The 27,387-nt window shown below is 37.5% G+C and overlaps 1 protein-coding gene across 11 annotated transcripts in view; it reads right to left on the minus strand.

Moving 5' to 3' along the window:
• Jade3 (jade family PHD finger 3) overlaps nucleotides 1-27,387 on the minus strand; it is a 151,988-nt gene that overhangs the window by 39,651 nt on the left and 84,950 nt on the right. For all 11 annotated transcript variants that reach the window (XM_046420190.2, XM_046420187.2, XM_046420189.2 and 8 more), the window contains one exon: nucleotides 8,932-9,089. In XM_046420190.2, coding sequence (XP_046276146.1) covers nucleotides 8,932-9,089 — 158 coding nt within the window. The remainder of the gene's footprint in view (nucleotides 1-8,931; nucleotides 9,090-27,387) is intronic.

Consider the following 27,387-nt stretch of genomic DNA (forward strand, 5'->3'; position numbering starts at 1 on the left):
GCACAACTGTTACCTAGGGTGAGGAAGGTCAGTTACTGACAGGGAACAGAAGGAGAGCTTCTAGGGCATTGGTCATTTTCTATTTTTTAAAAATATTTTTTCTAGTTGTTGATTGGCCCTTATTAGTTTTTTTTAAAGAATCTAATCTTTATTTTATTTTTTGATGTTGTTTATGTGGTACTGAGGATCAAACCCAGGGCCTCACCAGCACTAGGCAAACGCTCTACCACTGAACCACAATCCCAGCCCCTCATTTTCTATTTTTTGATCTGGATGGCAGTTAAAATGAATCTGTCTACTCTATAAAAATTCATTGAGTTATACAAATATGTTTTGTGTAATTTTTGTGAGTATATCATATTTCAATGCAAAGTTTTTAATAATGAACATTATAATGGTGATGCCACCACACTCATCTTTCCACATATATTTCGAACTAAAGGTCTGAATATAAGGACTAAGTCTGACAATAAAAAACATTATATGGGCTGGGGCTGGGGCTCAATGGTGGAGCGCTCATCTCAAAGTGTGAGGCCCTGGGTTTGATACTCAGCACCACATAAATAAAAAATAAAGGTATTGCGTCTATCTACAACTTAAAAAAAATTAAAAACATTATAGGCTGAAATGGTAACACCAAATGCAAGAAGATACACGGGTAAAAAGTGAATAATGCAAACTTCCAAGGAGAAATTACTGTATTTATAACAATAGAGGGTAATTATGAAGATCAGTGAAAAAAAAATATTACGTTTTGATTTTTTTTAAAAAACACAGCTTTGGGCTAGGGATGTGGCTCAGTGGTAGAGTGCTTGCCTAGCAATCATGAGGCCCTGAGTTCAATCCCCAGCATTGAAAACAAAACAAAACAAACAAAAACATAGCTTTAATATCTTCAAATATATATAACATTGCTACAGCTGGAGGAAATCCCGGGATTATCCATGGGTAAATTTTTTTTCAGCCACTATGTACTAGGTATGGAGAAAATCTTTGAATGACCACCTGACAACTGACCAAATTAACAAAGGCTCAAAAGCCCAGAGGTCTGAACACTTTTATCAGGATGAGGTAAGTGCCGATTTCAATTCAGATGTTTGAATGTAACTAAATATTATAATATATAATATTATAATAACTTTCTAGATGACTGGCCTTTGTTGGAAGGACCCACAACCACATCTGTTCTGCAGAAAGATGGCCTATTTATCTGTTCTTCATGGTAGGCCATAGTGGCTAGAAAACCACTATCTCTGGCCCACATGGACACTGTTATGCCACTGAGGAGGCAATAAAAAAGAAACTGCCACTACTTTCACTTGATTTAAGGCCTCCTCTAATGTCATATGCAAAGTGATCCCTCAGTATCACTTTAATTTATCTAAATATTTGGCAGGTAAAGACTATGCTACAAAATTTTCTAATGTGTATATGAGAATCATTTGTTAACAATACAGAAACTATATAAATACCACAACACTACAGATTTTCTGAAGGCTTGAAATAAATGAATTAAAAACTAGATAGTGGCCCCTTGTAAAAGTATCTTTAGGAGTAGTTTTCTAACATGTCCCTTGGTAATATTTTTTTTCAGTGCTGGGGATGGAACCCAGGGTCTTACACATGCTAGGCAAGTGCTCTACCACTGAGCCACAGCCCTATTCTTCTTGGGAGAATTCCGTTTTTGTGCATGTGGTACTGGGTGCTTTACCACTGAGCTACATTCCCAGTCATTTTTTATTTTTATTTTGAGACAAGATCTTGTTAAGTTGCTGAGAGTCTCACTAAAATGCTGAGATTGGCCCAAAACTTGTGACTGAGTTACTGGAATGATAGGTGTGTACCACCATGCCTGGCTTGGAGTATTCTTGATGAGTCTTTCTTTTTATCAGAACCTGGACATTTTGGGTATTATGAAACTCTGGATCTTATTTAAAACATCATTTTTGGCTGGTTTCCTATGATACTACTGTGGCTGAAGACAGGGGTGGAGCTGGAAGATATTGTCTTGTTATTGTCAGGTGGCTGTAGAAATTCTAGTTTATATTTGGCCTCTGTCAACATCCAAGGGTGGGGAATCCCTATTACTGTTGGGCGAGGCTGGGAATTCTGGCTTCCACTAGGCCTCCAATGATACCTCCCTTACTGGGATTGGTAAAAATGCCTTATAGTAGTCTATGTATGGCTTTCACTGATACTATGGAAGAAAAAAGTGTCATTATTGCTGGGAAGATGTGAAAATATGGATTTTCCAATAATTTTCCTCTGACACAACCCCTGATCCAGTGCCAGCATTACTGCAAGGCGGGTTGAGGTGACCATCTAGACTCTCTACTGCATCTTTTCAGGAGACAATTGGGGTGGCTGTTTTAATAGTTTGGATTTGAAATGTCCCCAACCTCACCAAAGTCTTGGTCCTCAGCTGGTGGTGCTGTTAGTAGGTGATGGAAATTTCAGGAGGTGGGGCCTACTCAGAAGAGGTAGGCCACTGGGAAAATCCCATTGAAGGGTTAATTTTATCCCCAGCCAGTTCCCATCTCCCATCCTCTGCTTCCTAACTACCATGAGGTGAGCAGCTCTGCTCCACCCTGTGCTCCCTACCATGATGTTCTGCCTGGCCAAAGGCTCAAAATGATGGGACCACGTAAGCATGGACTGAAACTTAAGCCAAAATACATCTTTCCTCCTTCAAATTGTTTTTCTCAGGGACTTTGTCACAGTGACTGAAAGCTGACTAGCAGGTGTTTTTCTGTGGTGTTTGGCTGCAGATAAGCAGATATTATCTAAAAGTTTTCTAGCAGGCTTTCTTAGCTTTATTGTTTGTCTTTGCTAGTTGGTGATTCTGGGTTTTGCTACCGTATCTAGCACCAAGTCTGGGAACAAAAAGAAAACCCAGGGAACATACATTGGTGTTGTTCTTTAAGGCTCAAGGGTTCTAGCTGTTCTACCTTCTTTTATTGTCCATTCAAAGACTTAGGTGTGTGTTACATAAAATGCTCATGGTCAGGGTTTTTAGTTGTATTTAGTAAGGGCTATAGGGAGAAGTACATCTACTTCATCGTTCTGCAAGTGGAAGTTTGGCTAAGATTGTTGCATTTTAAAATGAAAACAATAGAGAGAATATCATGAAAAATTCTATACACATAAATTTGACAGGGCTGGGGCTATAGCTCAGTGGCAGAGTGCTTGCCTGGCACAAGAAATCTCCAGATTCAAAGTATTTCACTGGAGAATTCTATCAAATGTTTAATGAGAACATACATTCTATGCAATTTCTTCTAAACAACAGAAGGAGGGAATACTTCCCAACTAATTTTATGAAGCCAGTATCAGCCTGATATGACACCAGATAAGAGTATCATAAGAAAAAAACCCTACAGGTCAATATTCCTCAGGAACATAGAAAAGTTTTCAATAAGATAATTTTAGCAAATTAAATCAAGAAGTATACAAAAAAAGAATTCTAGGGCTAGGGTTGTGGCTCAGCAGTAGAGTGCTCACCTAGCATGTGCTAGGCCCTGGGTTCGATCCTCAGCACCACATAAAAATAAATAAAATAAAGGTATTGTGTCCAACTACAACTAAAAAAATAAATATTTAAAAAAAGAATTCTAAACTCTTGAGAAAGTAAGTTATGAATTGTGTCTTATACCCCTCAAAATTTCATATGTGGAAGCCCTAACCCCAAAGTGGCTGTGTTTGAAGACAGGTCCTACAGAGGGGTAATTAAGGCTAAATGAGCCCATAAGGGTGGGGCTTGAATCCAATAGAACTGGTAGTCTTTGTGTGTGTGTGTGTGTGTGTGTGTGTGTGTGTGTGGTACTGGGGATTGAACTCAGGGCCTTGTGCATGCTACACAAGTACTCTATAACTGACCTATATCCCTAGCCCTTTTTATTTTTGAGACAGGTCTCACCAAGTTGATGAGGCTGGCCTCAAACTTGTGATCCTCTTGCCTCAGCCTCCTGAACAGGTGGGATTATAGGCATGTTCCACCACACTTTGTGGCTCTGATAGGCTTATTGAGAAGGAAAATATCTCCCTCTATCTGCACCTGCTCCAAAGAAAGGCCATATAAGGAAGTGGAAAACAAGGAAGGGGACCCTCAACAAAAACTTCTGGTCTTTGATCAGGGACTTTCAGCCATCAGAATTTTGAAAAATAAATTTCTGTTGTTAAAGACACCCAGACTGTGGTATTTTATTCTGGTAGCCCAAACTGCCTAACACATGGGACTTTATTCCAACAATGCAAGGCTGGTACAATGTTTGAAAAATCAATTAATGTTATTCATAATATTAATAGGTTAAAGAAGACAAATCACATAATCATATTATTTGACACAGAAAAAGTATTTGACAACATCTAGTGTCTATTCATGATAAAACTACAACAAATTAGCAGAGGTGAAATTTCTAAACTTGATAAAGAAAATTTATTAAAAAAACCCTATAGTTAACATCAGACTGAAAAACTGAAAGATTGACTGCTTTCCCCCTAAGATTGGAAACAAGGGAAGGATGTCTGCTCTCACCACTGTTATTCAGTATGTTATATTGGAAGTTTTAGTTACTGCAATAGGCAATAAAGAAAATAAAAGGTAAAGAGATTGATAAGGCAGAAGGAGAACAATCCTTATTTTGGGGTGACATGATGGTCTACATAGAAAAATTTTAAGGAGCTGCATACAGCGGCACACACTTGTAATCCCAGTGACTTGGGATGCTGAGGCAGGAGGTTCACAAGTTCAGCCTGGGCAACATAATGCGACCTTGTCCCAAAATAAAAACCAAAAAGGGCTGGGGGTCTAACTCTGTGATAAGAGTGTCCCTGGGTTCAATCCCTTGTACTACAAAAATCAAAAGAAAAAAATAATAAAAACAAAACTACATAATTCAGCCCGGTTGTAGGAATATAAGATGAATGTACAAAAATTCACTGTAATTGTACATACTAGCAATGAACATATGGAAACTGAAAATTATAATTACAATACCATTAAAAATTGCTCAAAAATTAACATTTAATTTAAATCTAGCAAAACATACAGGACTTGTTTGCCGTAAACTACATAATGCTGATGAAAGAAATCATAGAAGATCTAAATAAATGAGAAATTAGAAGGCTTGACATTGTAAAGATGTCAGTTTTCACCAAATGTTATATAGGTTTAACTCCTATGAAAATTCAGCAAGGTTTCTTATAAAAATTAAAACAGCCACAGCAATTTTGAAAAATGAAGAATAAAGTGGGAGAAATCAACTCATATGATTTTGAAACCAGACCTAAACCTTACATCGTATACAAAATTTATTCAAAATGGATTACGCATTTCAATGTAAAAATATAAAACTATAAAACTCTGTTATGTGTGTGTGGTGCTGGGGAATGAACCTAGGGCCTTATGCATGTCAGTCAGTCATAAGTCAGTTTTATGCATCCCCAGCCCTAAAACTGAAATTCATAAAAAATAGGAGAAAATCTTTGGGATACACAGATAGATGAGGAGTTCAAAGAGATGACATTAAACACACGATTTAAGCTGGGGACAGTGGTGTAGTAATCCAAGTTATTTAGTAGGCTGAGGCAGGAGGATTGCAAGTTTGAGGCCAGCCTTGGGAACTTAGCAAGATCCTGTCTCAAAAATAAATCAATGAAAAGGGCTGGAAATGTAGCTCAGTGGTAAAGCACCCCTGGGTTAAATCTCCAAGACAAAAACATTAAATAAATACTCCAATTACAAAATGGGCCAAAGATATGAAAATACATTTCACCAAAAGGATATATGGGGCTGGGGTTGTGGCTCAGTGGTAGAGCGCTTGCCTCGCACATGTGAGGTACTGGGTTCGATCCTCAGCACTGCATAAAAGTAAATAAATAAAATAAAGGTATTGTGTCCATCTACAACTAAAAAACATTTTTAAAGGATATATGGATGGGAAATTAGGAAACTCTGTCAAAAACCTAGACTTGGGGGCGTAAGTGCATGCTTATAAAACCAGTGACTTGGGAGGCTGAGGCAAGAGGATCTAAAGTTTGAGGCTAGCCTGGCCTCGGAAACTTAGCAAGATCATCTCTAAAAATTAAAAAAAAATTAAAGGATTGGGAATAAAATTTAGTGTTAAAGTGCCTCTGGGTACCAAATAACAACAACAATAACAAAAACAACAACAACAACAAAATACCCTAAAGACTTAGATCGTGTCTGTAAAAGGCCTGTTTTGGAATAACTGCACAGCATGGGGCAAAATAAATGGTCTAAATATAGATAGTACTCAAAAATGTTAACTGATCCAGGTGTGGTGGTGCACGCTTGTAATCCCAGTGGCTCAGGAGCTGAGGCAGGAGGACTGAGAGTTCAAAGCCAGCCTCAGCAATAGCAAGGCGCTAAGCACTCAGTGAGACCCTGTCTCTAAACAAAATCAAAAAAAAAAAAAAAAAAATAGGGCTGGGATGTGGCTCAGGGTGGAGTGCCCCTGAGTTCAATCCCTAGTATTCCCCACAAAATGTTAACTGAACTTATTTGCTTTTGAAGATTAAATGAAGTAATATTAAAACTAATTCTTCATCAATGTTCTAATATCATTTCATACCATACAGATTTTTCACATTTTATTAGTGAATTTTAATTATGCAGAATAATGGGTTTCATTGTGACATTATATGTGCAGAAAAATTTTGATCATACTCATCTCCCCCTCCCCCAATCCCCTCTACTTCTCTAATTGTCTCTGTTTTTCAAGTTGTCTTTCTTTTTTCCCCTAGAGCCTACATATGAGGGAAAACATGTGATACTTGTTTTTGAGTCTAGTTTACTTCTTTTAACATTATGATCTTCAGTTTCATAATTTTCCTGCAAATGACATGATTTCATTCTTCTTTATGGCTGAATAATATTCCATTGTGTATATATGACACACTTTCTTTATCCATTCATCTACTGATCAGCATCCTAGGCTGATTCTATACCTAGGATATTGTAAATTGTGAGATGAAAGGCCTGAGTCTGCAGGTATCTCTATAGTATGTTAACTTTAATTCCTTCAGGTATATACCCAGGAGAGGTATAACTGGATCATATGGCTAAAAACAATACATTCTACCTAGCAAGTGCAACCAGGTCCAAATTTCATTAAGGAATTTAATATGATCAATAATTTAATATTCTGCTTTGTCCAATTAAAATTAAGGGTTCATATGACAGGGAAAGAACTATGGGAAATAGAAGAGATTCAGCAAAAATTCATGGCACTTAAAATGGTTAAGTATTCTGAATTCTCAGGACAAATATTATAGCACCAAGGTCTCATATGAATTAAGGAGTGCATCTCTCTCCTTGTGAGAGAAGGCTAACTCTTTCAGTCTCTAAATTTAGTCTTTTCTAAACTGTTGCTCTATTCTTGTTACCTGACTTATTTGATAGATATTATTTTTTTGTGTGTGGTGCTAGGGATTGAACCCAGGGCCTTGTGCATGCAAGGCAAGCAACTCTACCAAGTGAGCTATATCCCCAGCCTGATAGATACTATTTTTAAAGTGGTACAATGGACATCTTCCATTTAAGTTGAAAAATTAAAATCACTGCCATTGTACAGATAATTGATATTGACTTGGAGTGTCAATGGAATGGGGATTGTTAGCTCAGCACCAGGGCTGCTACAGTTATACAAAAATACAGACAGCAAAGACAAGAAAATGCTCAACTCTTGTGTTCATTCATGATGCTATTCTGATTTTTAGGAGGGAGGAGAAAGTGTTGATGATGAACTAGTGAGGCATGGGACATGTTTTGAGCAAGGCTCTGAAGCTTTCTTTAACAGAATGTGGATAGCCTCTTGTGGGAGGGACAGCCTGGGCCCTGGTTTCTAGAAGTGATTCAACAAGCAGTTCTGGAGGATAAAACCTGGTGCTGAGAGCAGAAAATTCAAGGATGTTTATCTCTGTCCTTTAAGAACCTAACGTGGTAGAAACAGATCTACAATGAGATCAACTATTTCTCATAGTAACTAGCAGGACCTACCAGCCCCTTTACCTGAAGCTGTATGATCTACTTATTCATTTCTTCATTCACTCAAACTTTTTAAAAAATTTTTGTAAATATTTATTTTTAGTTGTAGTTGGACACAATACCTTTTATTTATTTATTTATATGTGGTGCTGAGGATCGGCCTTGCACATGCTAGACGAACGCTCTACAACTGAGCCACAACCCCAGCCCTCATTCACTCAAACTTATATTTAATATTTCACTTCATAATAGCCATTATGTGAAGCATTGGGAACACAAAGACAAGTAAGACAAATGGCTTCCCAAAGTAGCCATTATTTCTGAGGAGCTGAATTTATACTTTTTCTGGCAGAAAAGTCCTTTTCTTTCCACAAAACCAAAGACCACTCATACTTCAACTTCTTCTCAAGTCTTTGCAAATGAAGGCCATATGCTTATAGTCAATCCAATTATTCCAATACTCCCCTTTCATTTGGGCTTATGCATTTTAGAAACTGTAGGCTTTGGCCCTCTATTGATGCCATCACTATGATGACCCTATTATATGAAGCAACTTCCCAAGGGAAAGTTATTAACTAATGCTCTATTTCTCTAATAAATGCTATTGAATATTGACTAATAAATGCTATTGAATATTGAATCAGACTTGAAAATCTTGCTCTTCAAAACCCTACCATCATTTCAGATTGAATTTCCAACAGTTTCATCCTATGAATGGGCTTGCATTATGTTCTTGAACAAATGAGCTTTACTTTAACTACAGATCCACCATGACCTGGTATAATGTGTCTTAGTGAATTGGTAAGCATGTTATGTGACTTTGCATTATGTATGTGTAATTAGTCACTCTTTCTCCCCAAGCAGCATACAAATAACATTAAGAGCATTAATTCCCTAAGTCAAAGGTACAAGCATGCAAATACCTGACAGAAGGCTGTGGAATATTGTCTGGACTGGCTGGTACCTGGACTCCCTTTTCCCATTCTTCTTTCCACGTGTCCGAAAAGAGATAATAGCTGTCAGGATTGACGTGATGAGAATCTGGAATTTTCATGGCACTGATGAGGTCCTTCCGGAATACCTGGGAAGATATTGCACATGCCTTGAGAAGTTAGTTCATAACTATGGAACTAATACCATTTAATGTTCTCCTTTTATTTTTGTATTTTAGGAACTGTGATTAAACCCAGGGGCCCTTTACCACTGAGCTACATTTCCAAGCCCTTTTAATTTTTAAAATTTGAGACAGGGCCTCACTATGTTGCTTAGGGTCTTGTTAAGTTGCTGAGGTTGGCATCAAATCTGTGATCTTCCTGCTTCAGCCTCCCAAGTTGCTGGGATTATAGGTACAAGCCACCACACCCAGCTAATATTCTCCTTTTAAAAAGGCCATCCCATGTCCTACTTCCTAAATAGTCAGACCAACTTCTGTTTGAAAAGTTTTGAAGAACTGAAGGGTAGCTAAGCTTTTTTGGACTTAATAAAGAGTAAAGGAGTCATTCCTGAATTATTTTCTTGGGCTTATTAAATTTAGATTAACAATATAAATTACTCTAAGACAGTTTGCATCAAATAATCCTTAACTCTCTTAAACTAAGAAACAAATATTAACTGATAACTTATAATTGTTTATTTGGCCATTGGCTCATTTACTTAGAAATAATTCTACACCTATAGAAACATTACAAAAACAGTACAGTGTTCCTGTACATCCTTCATTTAGTTTTGTCTAATATTAACATTTTAAATAATCCAAGTACAATGAGCCAAACAAGGAAATTAACATTGCAATACTACTAACTAATCTATAAATTTTACTCAAATTTCACTAGTTTTCCCTTCAATGTCCTTTTGTTCTAGAATTCAACCTAAGACCTTACATTGTAATAGTCATATATCTCTTGGTATCCTCCAATTTGTAAATTTCTCAGTCTTTTGTCTGTCATAACTTTGACATTTGATGAATATTGATGATGTATTTTGTAGTATATCCTCCCAACTGGGGATTGTCTGATGTTTTCTCATGATAGATTGAGGTTCTATACTTTGTGCAAGAATACCACAGAAATAAAGAGTCTTCAATCCATTATTACATCAGGAATGTATGATGTTGATGTGTTATTTCTGGTGATGTTAAACTTGGTCATTGGTTCAGGTAGTGTCTTGTTGGTTTCCTCCAGTGTTAGGTTACTATATTTCCCTTTGTAATTAAATACCTTAGAGAAGATAATTTGAGACTATATTCTGTTTTTCCTCAAATTGCCATGGACTAACTTTAGAGTCCATTGGTAGATATCTTGCCTCCAACAATTATTACTATGGTGTTCTAATAGTGATTTTCTATTTTCATCACTTCCTTTATTCATGGAAATCTCTCTATAGTGGAGATCTGCCAATTCCTCATTTATTTGTTCAATTATTTATTTAAATCATTACAGATTCATGAATATCTAACTCTTTGGGTATTAATATTTTCTTATTTAAATTATTCCACCTGTGGCCACAGGGTGCTTTTTCAGATTGGCACTTGTGCAATTTTGACATCTAAGGCTCTGAAATAATCTGATTTCATAGGTACCAAATACTGGGATTATTTGGTACCTATGAAATAATCTGGACCTAGTGCCATTTTTGTGGGGGTAGTTCCTTAATAATTCTGTCTACTTCTGTGGGAATTGCCCTTTTAAAGCTCATTACCTCTAATGGGGTCAATTTTGGTAACATGTATTTCCACAGGAAATTATCTATTGTATCTAGGTTTTCAAATTTATTTGCATAGTGGCCTGTAAAGTACAGGCAGTCACACTGTGCACAGCAATGTGGGATCATAAAAATGATAATGCTGAAACTATGAAAAGAAATATTATTTGTTTGATGCCAGGGATTGAATCCTGAGCCTTGTGCATGCAAAGCATGTGCACTACCACTGAGTTGCACCCCAACCCTATTAATTTTGCCATTAATAATTAATGGAAAAATTATGATTGTTTTGTGACTTCTAAACATTTTGTCAAAACATCAGAAACTTTTTTAGTGCTACTATAATATATACAGAAATAAAAAAATAGAATTGATATTTAATATACTATAATTAAAACAGAAAAACATTGAGAATCGAAGTATTTTATTTCTCTGTAGACAAACTTATGAAGACTATGTTGAGCCAGGCACAGCGGTGTGTGCCTGCAATCCCAGCTACTTGGGTGGCAGAGGCAGATAGGTCACAAGTTCAAGGCCAGCCTTCACAACTTAATGAGACCCTGCCTCATAAAACAAAAGGGGCTAGAGATGTAGCTCAGAGTTAGCTTGCCTTGCATGTGCAAGGCCCCAGGTTCAACCCCCAATACTATACAAAAATAGATTGAATAATACTTGCCTCCTTCTCATTTTATATAACTTATTAGAGAAGGCATCTGAGCTGTAATATTTTATTGTCACTACTTTAAAAAATCTATAATTTCAGTTTATATTTCACCATTTCACCTAAGAGTTGTTTTAACAAGTTTTAAAACTTTCCATGTGGAAGGATCTCTTTTTTTAAGTAACTGTTGATTTTACTGTAGTGTGGTTTATAATATTATAAACAACAATGTTGTTTATAATATTACTACATAATGGAAATTACTGATGTTTTCTTTATGAAAATATTTGATTTTATTTTGTATATATATCATAAGCATGTGAGAAAGCATATTTTCTGTTGTATCTAATATCAAGGTATATAACTGGACAGATCTTCATCAGATCTTTCCTGCCTATGTTGCTGATTTATTTTTGTGTTTACTTAATCTGTCTGATACTTTGAGAGGTGCTTCTAAAGTCTCCTATGAGTAGTATGTCTCTGTTTTTTGGATCACCTGTATATTCTGTTTCATAAAGATAGTTGCTGTGTTATTCAGTGCAAAAATATTCCTAAGCACATTTTCATGGTGAACTTTAGATTTTAGCATTGAAATGTCTCCTTTTTCTTTGGGGCTTGAATTCTACTTGGTCTGATATCAGGGTCACTACTCCTGATGTTTTCATTTCCATTTTCCTGGTATATTATTGTCTATCTCTTATATTTTTAGCCTTTCTGAATAGGTGTTTTAGGTATGCTGTTATATACATCATACAGTTGGGGTCTCATTTTGTGAGCCACATGAAAATACTTTTCTTTAATAAGTGTTAAGCCTATTCATATCTATTGGTATGATTCATTTGTTTGGTTTTAACTCTATCATATTTTAAATTATATATATTATATTTTCTACACTTCTTTGTCTACCAGTTTTGTATTCCTTATGTATATTTTAAAAATTTGTAGTGTCATTCTAGTTGTTATCTTTATACTTAGAAATTTAAAAAAATGTCCTTAATCTCATCTTTTTTAACTGTTTACTATCAGGTTTACCAGTTTTTATCACTATCAGTGAATACCTCAGGGGCAAGGAGATAGGAATAAATGTACTGTGGCAGCCAAGAGGCTCACAGTGATAGCCCCAAATTCACTCCTTCCAGGGAACTATAACTGTGTGGAAAGTTCAAATGTTAGAGGTAGGGATAATGACAAATGGGTATGTATGGAGCTACAATTCAGACTATAACTGATACTCTGGTTCCACAGATCTCTGAGTGACTAAACTGCCATAGAAGCCTCAGCTTTCTGATTCTGTTTTTTCAGCAACTGAAAGAGAGTATACCATAGATTATTAAGCTAACTTGGCAATGATTTCAGTGATGATGGCCCAGTTAACATCTAAGTAATAAGGGAATACATTTTCACATGGAAGCATGTATGCATTGATCAATACTTCACTTACTAATTTCTACTATTAAAAAACATTAATACTTGCAGGTTGAAGATAAATGTGTCCACATTTCTGAAAAATCAAAGGAAGAGATGCTATCAAGCAAACATTTTAGCCTTTAATGCTTATCAAGGTTTTCTAAGGAGACCCACTCACCAAGTTCTATGTAACATGAACGTAGAAACACAGAGTATGATCTAATAAAGCAATTAATTCTGAGGAAGTGCAGTTCTGTTTAAACTGATATCGTTTCACACAATATAGGATTGAATTATCATATAATCAAATGATGCCATTTAAATGAATAAAAGATCATTTCATTTACTACTTTGCAGGGGACAACTCTGCAAATGCTTGTTTATTTCACTTAGGGAAGATTTAAAATAAATATGACCACAGCAAAGTAGAGAAGGAAATCTACCTTGAACATGTAAATGGCCAAGGGGCAACAAAATGACCTTCCTACCAGGAATCCTGGCCAATTAAAGTTAACTGAGTGCTGCAAAGGGAGAAATCTAAGTCTACAGGAAACAAACACTGGTGGTTTATTACATAATGCTTTGTTTAAGTGGGTAAATCACAGACATATTCATTTAACATGTTCTGCAGAGAGCTCAGTGTTCTGAGTGACTAGCAGGAGACACTGACTCATCATTATGCTGAACACTCCAATCTATTTCTATAAATTACTGTTAATGAGCCAGTGGTTAAGTAGTGATGGCAATTTACAATTGTACTAAACTAATGTCTGGGAAAATGACAGTGCTGTGGCAAATTCTACCTTAGATCTGGAAAGACTATGAAAGACAAATATTTATTAACACCCCAAAATATTTCATTATTTTCCAAGTGATACTCTACAAACTAAATCAACTAATTATAATATCATGCTTTGGGCTTAGTAATGCCATACCATCTAATCACAAAACAAGAGACATATCTTAACAACTAACATGTCTGCTTATTAATTTCTGTTCTATAAAAATGTTTTCTGAGTAGCCTAGAAACATATAATAATGGGTTTAATGGATATACACAAAAGGTATGTTTATATCTTATTTCCAAGAACCTGTGGATGTTACTTTATTTGGGAAAAGGGTCTTTGTAGATGTTATTAAGTTATGGATCTTGAGATGAAGACATCATTCTGGGATATCTGGGTGGACTCTAAATGGAATGATAAGTGTCCATATAAGGAAAAGGCAGGGGGAAATCTGAGGCAGTGATTGAGTGATGCACTGATCAACAAATCAATGAATGCTACCAGCTTCCAGAAGCTAGAAGAGGCAAAGAATGGTATCTCTCCTAAAGACTCTGGAGAGAGTACAGACTGGCTAACTTTGTTCTTCTGGCTTTTAGAACTGTGAGAGAATAAATTCCCAACATTTTAAGCCACCTAGTTTCCAGCAATTTGTTAAGGTACCCCAGGAAACTAATATACATATTTACCAAACGGAAGTGTAACTTGAAGACTATAGGCAGATATAAAAGCGGAGGCCAATGACACCTGGCCCTGTTCATGGCTTCAGAAATACCAAACCTCCAGGGAACAGACACTCTGTGAAGTCTGGGAAACCTCAAACTGTAGAACACAAATTCATACCTGTTTTTCTTAAGCAAATGACAGCTAAATCCTATGACTACTACAATTTTCCCTTCCTCTTTAGGATAAAAGCAGACTTGTATGATAAGCCCAATTTCAATTTTACAAGTTAGCCAGATCAAACAGTGTCATATCCAAGTTTTCTAGAGAAGGACTTTTACTCAAGGCAGAGTGTGAGTCTGTCTTATCTTGCTGTATGAGTCAAAATCTCAAGCATGAAGCAGAATATAAAATGTGAAGAAGAAGTGGAAATGTAAGTTCAGCACTCAGGAAGATATCTGCAAAATGATATGAAATATATTTACCAGACTGGTCTCATGAACCTGCTTCTGAAAAGAAAAGGCATTTTAAAAGACTTTAAAATTGAATACAAACAAAAGAGCGAGAGCACATCCTAGTTAGCAATATAGGTTTTATACATATACAGTGGCATACACATATATACATATTTGAAAATATTTTCATAAAGAAACTATAAAAGGGCAAACCAAAAACTTTAAAAAATCTGCAGTAGAGAAGAAAACAGGAAAGGGAGTTTCTTAGTCTATTTTCTGCTGCTATATTATAAACAGAATATTTGAGACTGGGTGATTTATTTAGCTCATGGTTCTAGAAGCTAGGAGCTCTAAGAGCACAGTGTTGGCATCTTGTAAGGGTCTTCATACTGCATCATCCCACGGAGGTAGGGTAAGAAGTGGGTGTGAGAGCAAAAGAACACTGGATGCCTTCCCCCCGCATCTTTTTTGGGTAACTTATTTCTATAACAAATCCACTCTCATGATAACTCACTCTCTTGACAATGACATTAGTCCATTCATGAGGGCATGACCTAATCACTTTTTATTAAGCCCAACTCCCAACACTTGCAATGAGGATGAAATTTATAACACATTAACTTTAGGGAATACATTCAAACCATACAGGGGTAGAGACAAAAACTGGATCTTTCCAATTGTGTTTTGTTTTACGGTTTGATGCTTGAACAAGGCAAATGTTTTATATAGCAAAAAATTTTTTCAAGAAAGTAATATGAGCTGTGGGACAGGTTACCTGGATTGGTCTACTGGCTTCACTATTTAATAGCTTTTAAAAAAAACCCTTTATTTATTTATTTTTAATGTGTTCCTGAGGATTGAACCCAGTGCCTCACACATGTGAGGCAAACATGTTGAGAGCCACAGCCGAAGGGGCCCCAGCAAACTTCCAGCTGCCAGCAAACTTCCAGCTGCCGGCTGGTGATTGGCTCACAGCGGCCCCAGCAACATCTAGCTGATTGGCTCCTCTGCGGTGATGCTCATTGGGCTGTTTCCCTGCCCTTTCAGACCACGGAGCTGCTCACTGGGGGACTTTTTTGGCTCCCCCCACGTGACCCAGCCAATCGGCCTCAAGAGCAGGAGGGTTGTGGGAGGTGGAGAGAGGCTGGTGTGGGAGAGAGAGGCTTGTGGGAAGCCGGTGGTGGCAGTTGGGGCTCTGAGGGTTTTTCCTGAGAGGTTGTTTTGTTTGGCATGTGTGGTTCTAAAAATAAAGTTAGTTTCTTTTGACAAGTGGCTCCTGATTGTGCCCAGCCAGACTGCAGCATTTGGTGGCTCGCACAGGGAGTGACTGAGGGTAAGTGATAAGGTAAACTGCTCGCCCCTGAGGGCAGGGCGAGAGGATGGGTAGCCATTTTAAGATTCCTGTTTTGTTTGGCTTCACTTTTGTTTTAAGTTGCCTGTCCCTGGAGATGAGTGAGACGGAAGAAAAACCGCTCACATCTGAGGAAAAACTATTTGCATCTGAGGAACAGATAGGGAGAAATGCTATAATGATTTTTTGTTGTTCCATTTTTATTTCATTCTATCTCGGTTTTGTTTGGTGTTATCTTGTTGGGTTGTATTATAGTAGAAATATGGGATCAGAAATTAGTAAAAAACAAACCGAAAGAGTGTTAAGTAAATTGTTAGAGGAAGGAGGCATCCCAGTAAAATCAAGAGCAGTCAGGGCATACGTTGATACAATACAAAAATGTAGCCCATGGCTTTTTAAGGAGGAGTTGTTGAATATATCACAATGGAACCATCATGCTGAAGATTTAAAAATAATAGAAAAGAAAAGCCCAGGGACTCTGCCAGTTGGCACATTGCCATTGTGGACGTTTGTATCTTGTTTGCTTAGTCCAAAGCCTTCAGTTCAGACAATGGTAGAGGAAAGAGAAGACATATTGATTCAAGTAAAAGAGAAGGTCTCTCAAGCTAGTCAGACAGAGGAAAAAATTCAAGTAAAAGAGAAGGTTTCTCAAGCTACTCAGACAGAGAAAGAAAGTGTAAAACAGAAAAAGCCATCAGGGGGAAAGTTACAACAGGAGACTGCTACTAACACCTTTCTATCACCAGAGGGTGTAAGTGTCCAACCAACAGCACCACCTCTACAGGAGACTGCTACTAACACCTTTCTATCACCAGAGGACGTAAGTGTCCAACTAACAAGGCCACCTCCATATGCTGGGAGGCCCCCAAGCCCCGCAGTTGATAGTTGGGATCCTGAGACAAAATCTCAAATGTTAACATGCCCTGTATTTGAGGCAGGAGGGCAGCGAGTTTACCATGTTTTAAATTTCAAAACAGTGAAGCAGCTAAAAGAGGCTGTAACAACCTATGGTCCTCAAGCACCCTTCACTGTAAGCATGGTCGAATCCATTAACAACTTGAACATTACGCCAGCAGACTGGGCTAATATGTGTAAAGCTGTGCTAAATGGAGGACAATAACTGTCATGGAAGGTTGCCAATGAGGAATTTTGCAAGGAGACAGCTAGGCGAAATGCAGCAGCTGGTTATCCTCAGAGAAATCTAGATATGTTGTGAGGAAAGGGACCTTATGAGGATCAGCAGCAACAAATTGCATATGATCCTGGTGTATATGCACAAATTGCTGTAGATGAAATTAAGGCATGGAAGACTTTACAAGGACATGGAGGTTTACAAGGTCAATTATCTAAGGTAATACAAGGACCTAATGAACCTTATGCTGAATTTGTAGATAGGCTTATTCAAACAGCTACCAGAGTTTTTGGAAATACAGAACAAGCAATGCCATTACTAAAACACCTGGCTTATGAGCAAGCGAATCGTTGGTGCAGAGATATCATTAGACCATGGAAACATGAAGATTTAAACACATATATTAAATTATGTAGAGACATTAATGAACAAGAGCAAGTCGTGGCAGCTGCAGTAAAATAGGCTTTAGATGCCAGAGACATTAATGAACAAGGGCAAATTGTGGCAGCTGCAGTAAAAGAGGCTTTAGATGCCAGGCCAAGAACATGCTACAATTGTGAACAAATAGGACATTTTAAAAGGAATTGCCCCAATGGAGGAGGGTTTAACAAAACTAGGTATCAAAGGAGTAGAATACCAGGTATTTGCCCACGATGCCGTAGAGGGAGACATTGGGCTAATGAATGCCGTTCTCAAACCACCATAGAGGGTACTCCATTATCAAAAAACGAACAAGGACCAGGTGTTTATCCACGATATCGTGGAGAAAGGCATCGGGCTCCGTTGCCAAAAAATGGACAGGGGGGCCCAATGCTCCGGGGCCCAAAACCACAAATATACGGAGCACTGGAGGAACTCAGAAACCCCATCAGGGTAGTGCCCAGAACACATTGTCCATCAGATCCCTCATCAGACAAACCACAGGGAGTGCAGGGTTGGACATCTGTGCCTCCGCCAGAGCAGTACTAACTCCAGAGATGGGAGTTCAAATCATTCCCACAGGGGTGAAAGGACCTCTTCCCAAAGGAACAGTAGGCTTATTATTGGGACGCAGCTCTTCTACTCTAAAAGGACTTATGATAAGTCCTGGGGTAATTGATCCCGATTATGAAGGTGAAATAAAAATTATAGCCAGTTCTCCAAAGGGTATATCAGTAATTTCACCAGGAGATAGAATAGCACAGTTACTAATAATACCCAGCCTACATGATAAATTTTCCAGTCGTACTGTAGAAAAAGGTTCCAAGGGATTAGGCTCCACAGGTGTAGATTGGGCTATGCTTTCTTTAAATTTAGATTCTCGCCCCATGCTAAAACTAAATATTCAAGGACATGAATTTAATGGGCTACTGGATACAGGTGCAGACCTTAGCATCATCTCTCGTCAAGAATGGCCAAAACATTGGCCATTACAACAAGCCACTCAAACGCTTCGAGGCCTAGGAGTGGCGACTAATCCCCATAGAAGTGCAATGGTATTAGATTGGAAGGATCCTGAAGGATGTGAAGGAACTATACAGCCATATGTATTGGATCATCTTCCCGTAAATTTATGGGGACGAGATGTCCTAGATCAATTAGGTTTGACATTAACAAATAACATCAACCAAAATGCACCCACTATTATGACTAGACAAGGTTTTAGGAAAGGAAAAAGATTAGAAAAACAAGAACAAGGTATACCAGCACCAATACAAATAGATCAAGGAACAGACAGACATGGGTTGGATTTTCAGAAAGGGCCACTGAGACAATAAAAATTACTTGGAAATCAGAAAGACCAGTATGGGTTCCTCAGTGGCCCCTGACTAAAGAAAAGATACAAGCAGCCCATGACCTGGTCAAACAACAATTAGCGGAAGGACATATACAACCTTCCGTATCTCCCCATAATACTCCCATTTTTGTCATCAAAAAGAAATCTGGTAAATGGAGATTATTGCAAGATTTAAGAGCCATTAATAATGAGATGATTATTATGGGACCTGCTCAATCAGGGATTCCTCAGTTGTCTGCTTTGCCAAAAACCTGGTATGTTTTAGTTATAGATATTAAAGATTATTTTTTTTTCAATTCCAATTCATCCTGAGGATAGTCCACGTTTTGCATTTACTATCCCTGCACTGAATCATGAAGGTCCTGATCAGAGATATGAATGGAAAGTACTCCCTCAAGGGATGGCTAACAGCCCAACTATGTGTCAAATTTATGTTAACAAAGTAATCCAGCCACTTAGAAATAAAAATCCTGAACTACAAATATTTCACTATATGGATGATGTATTATTAGCACACAAAGCTAAAAACACATTGCTAGAGTATTATGCCACACTTACAAACTTATTAAACAATTATAATCTAGAGATAGCAATAGATAAAGTACAATTAAATTTTCCAATTAATTATTTAGGAGTTCTATTATCCTCAACCATGGTCCGTCCACCAAAAATTCAAATACGAGTAGATCAACTCAAATCACTTAACGACTTTCAAAAGTTATTAGGAGACATAAATTGGATAAGGCCTTATTTAGGTATACCAACAGGAGAGTTGGGACCTTTATTTGATATCCTAAAAGGTCCATCAGATCCAAATTCACCCCGAATGTTAACGCCTGAAGCAAGAAAGGCATTAAAAATCATTGAAACATATATGGAAAATATGCATTTGGATAGAATTGATATAAGTTTGCCTTTATTATTTATTGTACTACCAACAAAAAATATTCCTACAGGAGTATTTTGGCAAGAAGGTCCATTATTATGGATACATTTATCTTATTCTCCTAACACTATTCTTACTAGGTATCCTGAGGCTGTAGGACAATTAATACTCAAAGGAATAAAAGCAGCAAAGGGAGTGTTTGGAATTTCTCCCAATAAAATTATTACTCCATATACTATGAATCAAATTGATGAGTTAGCTAATGAGTTAAATACTTGGGCAATAACCATGTGCAAATCTAATGTTTCATTTGATAACCACTTACCATCTAATCCTTTATTGTCTTTTTGGTCATCGCATCCTGTAATTTTTCCAAAAATGACAAGAAAAACACCTATCATGAATGCTCCAAATATATTCACCGATGGATCAAATAATGGTACAGCAGCAATAGTTACACCTGATCAAACTTTTACATTTTTAGTACCCAAACAAATAGCTCAAAAGGTAGAGCTTAATGCAGTATTACAAGCTTTTGTGATGTTTAAAGATTCTGTATTTAATTTATTTTCCGATAGTCAGTATATAGTTAACGCTATAGTATCCCTTGAAGATGCTGGTAGGATTTCCCCTTCCTCTACTATTTTCTCTTTGCTTTCCACTATACAAAGTCTAATCTGGGACAGAAAAGATCCATTCTTTATAGGACATATCAGGGCACATACAGGATTGCCTGGAGCCCTTAGTTTGGGCAATGATTTAGCAGATAAAACTACACATGACATACATATTTTCTCTACACAAGAAGAAGCTATAAATTTTCATAAAAGGTTCCATGTCAATGCTAATACTTTACAAAAGCGTTTTAAAATAACTAAGGAACAAGCTAGACAAATAATCAAACAATGTCAAAATTGTGTGACCTTTTTACCACAAGTTAATCTTGGAGTCAATCCTAGAGGATTGATACCTAAACATATTTGGCAGATGGACATCACACACTTGCCAGAATTTGGAAAATTAAAATATTTGCATGTTACAGTCGATACTTCTTCTGGATTTTTGATGGGCTCCCTTCATGCTGGAGAAAAAACTAAAGATGTTATAGCTCATTGCTTACAAAATTTTGCCACTGTGGGCATTCCAAAACAGTTAAAAACAGATAATGCCCCTGGTTATAGTTCTACCTCTTTTAAACAATTTTGCTCATCATTTGGCATTACTCATATAACAGGAATCCCATACAATCCACATGGACAAGGTATAGTTGAAAGAGCTCATCAAACTATTAAAATGTACTTATTAAAGCAAAAAGATGGAATTGGGAAGGGGTATATATTCCCCAAAGATAAACTTAAAATAACCCTTTTTACTCTAAACTTTTTAAATTTGGATTCATCAGGACTTAGTGCTGCGGAAAGGCATATGTGTCCAAAAAATGTGCATAAGCCCAAGGTACTTTGGAAGGATATTCTAACAGGACAATGGAAAGGTCCTGACCCAGTGATTGTCTGGAGTCGGGGGTCTGTTTGTGTGTTTCCACAGGGAGAACAGCAGCCGATTTGGATTCCAGAGAGATTAACCAAGGTCCTGACCCAGTGATTGTCTGGAGTCAGGGGCCTGTTTGTGTGTTTCCACAGGGAGAACAGCAGCTGATTTGGATTCCAGAAAGATTAACTAAAGCGATTTCTACAGACCAAAAAGAAGATGATTTGACTCAAGTCCATAACAGCTGATATCCAAAACTCCAGTTTGGCTATCCTTACATCTGCAACAGAACCAGGATGCTTTTTTCAATATCTATTTTATTATTGCCCTTTCCCACATTCTATTTTGTTTTTTGAGCTCATACAGACCTAGGTTAATGTTTTGCTGATCAGTTCTATTTTTTGACTATAGAGTTTTTAAACATTGCAATGGAGATTTCACCTGTAAAAAGTTATAAGGCCTTTACTATTAGGTTATGTGTTGTATGTATTATATTATGTGTGCACACTTGTGTTTTGTTATATGTTTGAATGTATGTATGTCCATATATCATATATGATGAGCGCTCATGAAAAAAATGGATCCAAATATATATATATATTTTATTCACGTGATTTAAATGGTTTAATTTAAATTGGGTAAACAACTGTTGAGGATTGTTTTAATATGTGAACAAAAAAGGAGGTTAACAGATCTGTTTGTTTACTTTCACCTTTCCTTTTCATTATATTTAATAATTCTCTTAAAGATAATGTAAATTGCTAAGAAAACTGTTTTCTTTTAGTGCCTTCTGTAATGTTACATAATTTTTTCTTTAGCCATTATTGCCAGAATTCCTATCTTCATCCCAGTGCCAGTGAAGACAATGTAAATTGTTAAGAACATGTTTTCTTTTAGTGCCTTCTGTGAACTGCTTGCAGAACTTGCCTGGACACATTATGAACTCACCTGTATGCATTGTGAACTATCTGTTGGTGCAGCGACTTGTGGTAGTGTTGGGGTATTTTTGCTGATGATGTCATCGGTGGTACAATTTTTCCAAAAGGAGCCATCAATTGGCTTGGTGTATCTTCCTCCCTTCTGCTTGTCATGATCGTCCAGCTAAAATTTGGGGGCCAACAGAGGTGAGGCAAAGAACCTCACCTGCTGGGAGCCATTAGCCAAGTAGGTATGACAATTTCCTTGCCAGCGTACCCCATGTTGCTGACATGTTGCAGTGACATTGAATGTAGGTGACCTTGCTCAAGGACCAAGGCAGATTAGGGTATTCCTGGTTTTAAGATAATCGTGTTTAGGGCGTTCCCAGTTTAGGTTCCAGGTTTAAGGTTTAAGATTATTCCTGCTGGGAATAGGGCGTATCCTGCTGCCTGAGTTCCCCTTGAGTTCTCAAGGGATTCAGACAGTATATTTTGGGAGACAGAAGCCCAGTGGGAGTGGATTTGGGCAGAGAACGTGGATTTCCCCAGAACGTGATTGTAGACGGCTGGTGTGAGTTCGGGAATAAAGAGTTGCTGTTTGAATCTAGAAGCTGTGTGGTGGCTCGTGATTGTGTGCCCAGCCAGACTGCGGCATTTGTGCCCAGCCAGACTGTGGCATTTGGCAGCTCGTACGGGGAACTTCTGAAGCTTGGAGGTAAGTGAAATTGCTCGCCCCTGAGGAAGAGCGAAAGAATGGGTGACCAACTCAAAAAACAATGTGTTATTGTTTTGATTTATCTTGTTTTTGTTTCAAGCTGCCTATCCCTAGAAATTTCTCAGGCAAACTGGAAAAAATGGTTGACTAAACGTTTGAAGTTTGTCGGCCCTGAGGAAGAGAAAATTGATACAACGATTTTTTATTCCATTTTTGTTTCATTCAGTTTCGGCTTTGTTTTGTGCTATCTTATTGGGTTGCGTTATCTTTATAGTAGATTAGAAATTAGTAAAAAACAAACCGAAAAGATGTTAAGTAAATTGTTAGAGGTTCAGACCATGGAGAAAGACATTTTAGATCAAACAAAAGAGAAGGTCTCTCGAGCTAGTCAGACAGAGGAAGAAAATTTAAAGGAAAAGGGGTTGTTAGGAAAAAGGCCACAACAGGAGGCTGTTACTAACTCCGTTTTAGCACAAGAGGATGTAATTCAACCAACAGCCCCACCGATGGAGACAGCTGAGTGGCCCTCAAACCCCGTAGTTGATAAATGGGATCCTGAGACAGGACCTCAAAGATTAGCATGCCCTGTACTTGAACAGGCAGGAGGGCAGCGAATTCACCGTGCTTTAGATTTTAAAACAGTGAAGCAGTTAAAGGAGGCTGTAACAACCTATGGTCCCCAAGCTCCCTTCACGGTAAGCATGGTTGAGTCCATTACTAACTTGGACATGACGTCAGCAGATTGGGCTAGCATGTGTAAATCTGTACTAAATGGAGGACAATATTTGTTATGGAAGGTTGCCAATGAGGAATTTTGCACGGAGACAGCTAGGCAAAATGCAGCAGCCGGCTACCCTCAAAGAAATCTAGATGTTGTTAGGAAAAGGACCTTATGAGGGTCAACGGCAACAAATTGAATATGATCCTGCTATATATGCACAAATTGCTGCAGACGCAGTTAGGGCATGGAAGACTTTACAAGGACATGGAGATTTACAAGGTCAGCTATCTAAGGTAATACAGAGAGCTAATGAACCTTACGCTGACTTTGTAGATAGGCTAATTCAAACGGCTGCCAAAATTTTTGGGGATACAGAACAAGCAATGCCATTAATAAAACAACTGGCTTATGACCAAGCAAATCATTGCTGCAGAGAGGTTATTAGACCATGGAGACATGAAGATTTAAACACATATATTAAATTATGTAGAGATATTAATGAACAAGGGCAAGTCTTGGCAGCTGCAGTACAACAGGCTTTAGATGCCAGGCCAAAAACATGCTATGATTGTGAACAAACAGGACATTTTAAAAGGAATTGCCCCATAAGAGGAGGGTTTAACAAAAGTAGGTATCAAAGGAATAGAATACAGGGTATTTGCCCACGATGCCGTAGAGGGAGACATTGGGCTAATGAATGCCATTCTCAAACCACCATAGAGGGTACTCCCTTATCAAAAAACGGACAAAGACCAGGTATTTATCCACGATATCGTGGAGAAAGGCATCGGGCTCCATTGCCAAAAAATGGACAGGGGGGCCCAATGCTCCGGGGCCCACAACCACAAATATACGGGGCAGTGGAGGAACCCAGCAACACCATCAGGCTAGTGCCCAGGACACATTGTCCATTAAATCCCTCATCAGACAAACCCGAGGGAGCGCAGGGTTGGACATCTGCGCCTCTGCCAGAGCAGTATTAACTCCAGAGATGGGAGTTCAAATCATTCCCACAGGAGTAAAAGGACCTCTTCCCCAAGGAACAGTAGGCTTATTACTGGGACGTAGTTCATCTACATTAAAAGGACTTATGATAAGTCCTGGGGTAATTGATCCCGATTATGTAGGTGAAATAAAAATTATAGCTAGTTCTCCAAGAGGTATATCAGTAATTTCACCTGGAGATAGAATAGCACAGTTGTTAATAATACCCAGCCTACATAATAAATTTCCTAGTCATAGTGTAGAAAGAGGTTCCAGGGGATTAGGCTCCACAGGTGTAGATTGGGCTATGTTGTCTTTAAATTTAGATTCTCGCCCAATGCTAAAACTAAATATTCAAGGTCATGAGTTTAATGGGCTACTGGACACAGGAGCTGACCTTAGCATCATATCTCGTCAAGAATGGCCAAAACATTGGCCATTACAGCAAGCCACTCAAACGCTTCGAGGCCTAGGAGTGGCGACTAATCCCCATAGAAGTTCTATGATATTAGATTGGAAGGATCCTGAAGGATGTGAAGGAACTATACAGTCATATGTATTGGATCATCTTCCTATAAATTTATGGGGACGAGATGTCCTAGATCAATTAGGTTTGACGTTAACAAATAACATCAATCCTAATGCGCCCACTACTAGGGCTAGACAAGGCTTTAGGAAAGAAAAAAGATTAGGAAAACAAGGGCAAGGTATAGCAGCACCAGTACAAATAGATCAAGGAACAGACAGACATGGGTTGGATTTTCAGAAAGGGCCGAGACAATCAAAATTACTTGGAAATCAGAAAGACCAGTGTGGGTTCCTCAGTGGCCCCTGACAAAAGAAAAGACACAAGTAACCCATGATATGGTCAAACAACAATTAGCGGAAGGACATATACAACCTTCCATATCTCCCCATAATACTCCCATTTTTGTCATCAAAAAGAAGTCTGGTAAATGGAGATTATTGCAAGATTTAAGAGCCATTAATAATGAGATGGTTATTATGGGACCTGCTCAATCAGGGATTCCTCAATTGTCTGCTTTGCCAAAAACTTGGCATGTTTTAGCTATAGATATTAAAGATTGTTTTTTTTCAATTCCAATTCATCCCAAGGATAGTCCACGTTTTGCATTTACTATCCCTGCATTAAATCATGAAGGTCCTGATCAGAGATATGAATGGAAAGTACTCCCTCAAGGGATGGCTAACAGTCCAACTATGTGTCAAATATATGTTAACAAAGCAATCCAGCCACTTAGAAATCAAAATCCTGAACTACAAATATTTCACTATATGGATGATGTATTATTGGCACATAAAGATAAAAACATATTGCTGGAATGTTATGCCACACTTACAAACTTATTAAAAAATTATAATCTAGAGATAGCAATAGATAAAGTACAATTAAATTTTCCAATTAATTATTTAGGAGTTCTACTATCCTCAACCATGGTCCGTCCACCAAAAATTCAAATACGAGTAGATCAACTCAAATCACTTAACGACTTTCAAAAGTTATTGGGAGACATAAATTGGATAAGGCCTTATCTAGGTATACCAACAGGAGAATTGGGACCTGTATTTGATATCCTAAAAGGTCTATCAGATCCAAATTCACCCCACATGTTAACTCCTAAAGCAAGAAAGGCATTAAAAATTATTGAAACATATATGGAAAATATGCATTTGGATAGAATTGATATAAGTTTGCCTTTATTATTTATTGTACTACCAACAAAAAATATTCCTACAGGAGTATTTTGGCAAGAAGGTCCATTATTGTGGATACATTTATCTTATTCTCCTAACACTATTCTTACTAGGTATCCTGAGGCTGTAGGACAATTAATACTCAAAGGAATAAAAGCAGCAAAGGGAGTGTTTGGAATTTCTCCCAATAAAATTATTACTCCATATACTATGGATCAAATTGATGAGTTAGCTAATGAGTTAAATACTTGGGCAATAATCATGTGTAAATCTAATGTTTCATTTGATAATCATTTACCATCTAATCCTTTGTTGTCTTTTTGGTCTAAGCATCCTGTAGTTTTTCCTAAAATGACAAGAAAAACACCTATCATGAATGCTCCAAATATATTCACTGATGGGTCAAATAATGGTACAGCAGCAGTAGTTACCCCTGATCAAACTTTTACATTTTTAGTACCCAAACAATCAGCTCAAAAGGTAGAGCTTAATGCAGTTTTACAAGCTTTTGTGATGTTTAAAGATTCTGTATTTAATTTATTTTCTGATAGTCAGTATGTAGTTAATGCTATAGTATCTCTTGAAGATGCTGGTAGGATTTCCCCTTCTTCTACTGTTTTCTCTTTGTTTTCCACTATACAAAGTCTAATCTGGGACAGAAAAGATCCATTCTTTATAGGACATATTAGGGCACATACAGGATTGCCTGGAGCCCTTAGTTTAGGCAATGATTCAGCAGATAAAACTACACATGACATACATATTTTCTCTACATTTGAAGAAGCTACAAATTTTCATAAAAGGTTTCATGTTAATGCTAATACTTTACAAAAGCGTTTTAAAATAACTAAGGAACAAGCCAGACATATAATAAAACAATGTCAAAATTGTGTGACATTTTTACCACAAGTTAATCTTGGAGTCAATCCTAGAGGACTGATACCTAACCATATTTGGCAGATGGACGTCACACACTTGCCAGAATTTGGAAAATTAAAATATTTACACGTTACAGTCGATACTT

Source organism: Marmota monax, unplaced genomic scaffold (genome assembly GCF_021218885.2).
Source record: "Marmota monax isolate L192 unplaced genomic scaffold, Marmota_monax_Labrador192_F-V1.1 WCK01_AAM20220418_F8-fsc00225, whole genome shotgun sequence".
Lineage (NCBI taxonomy): Eukaryota > Metazoa > Chordata > Mammalia > Rodentia > Sciuridae > Marmota > Marmota monax.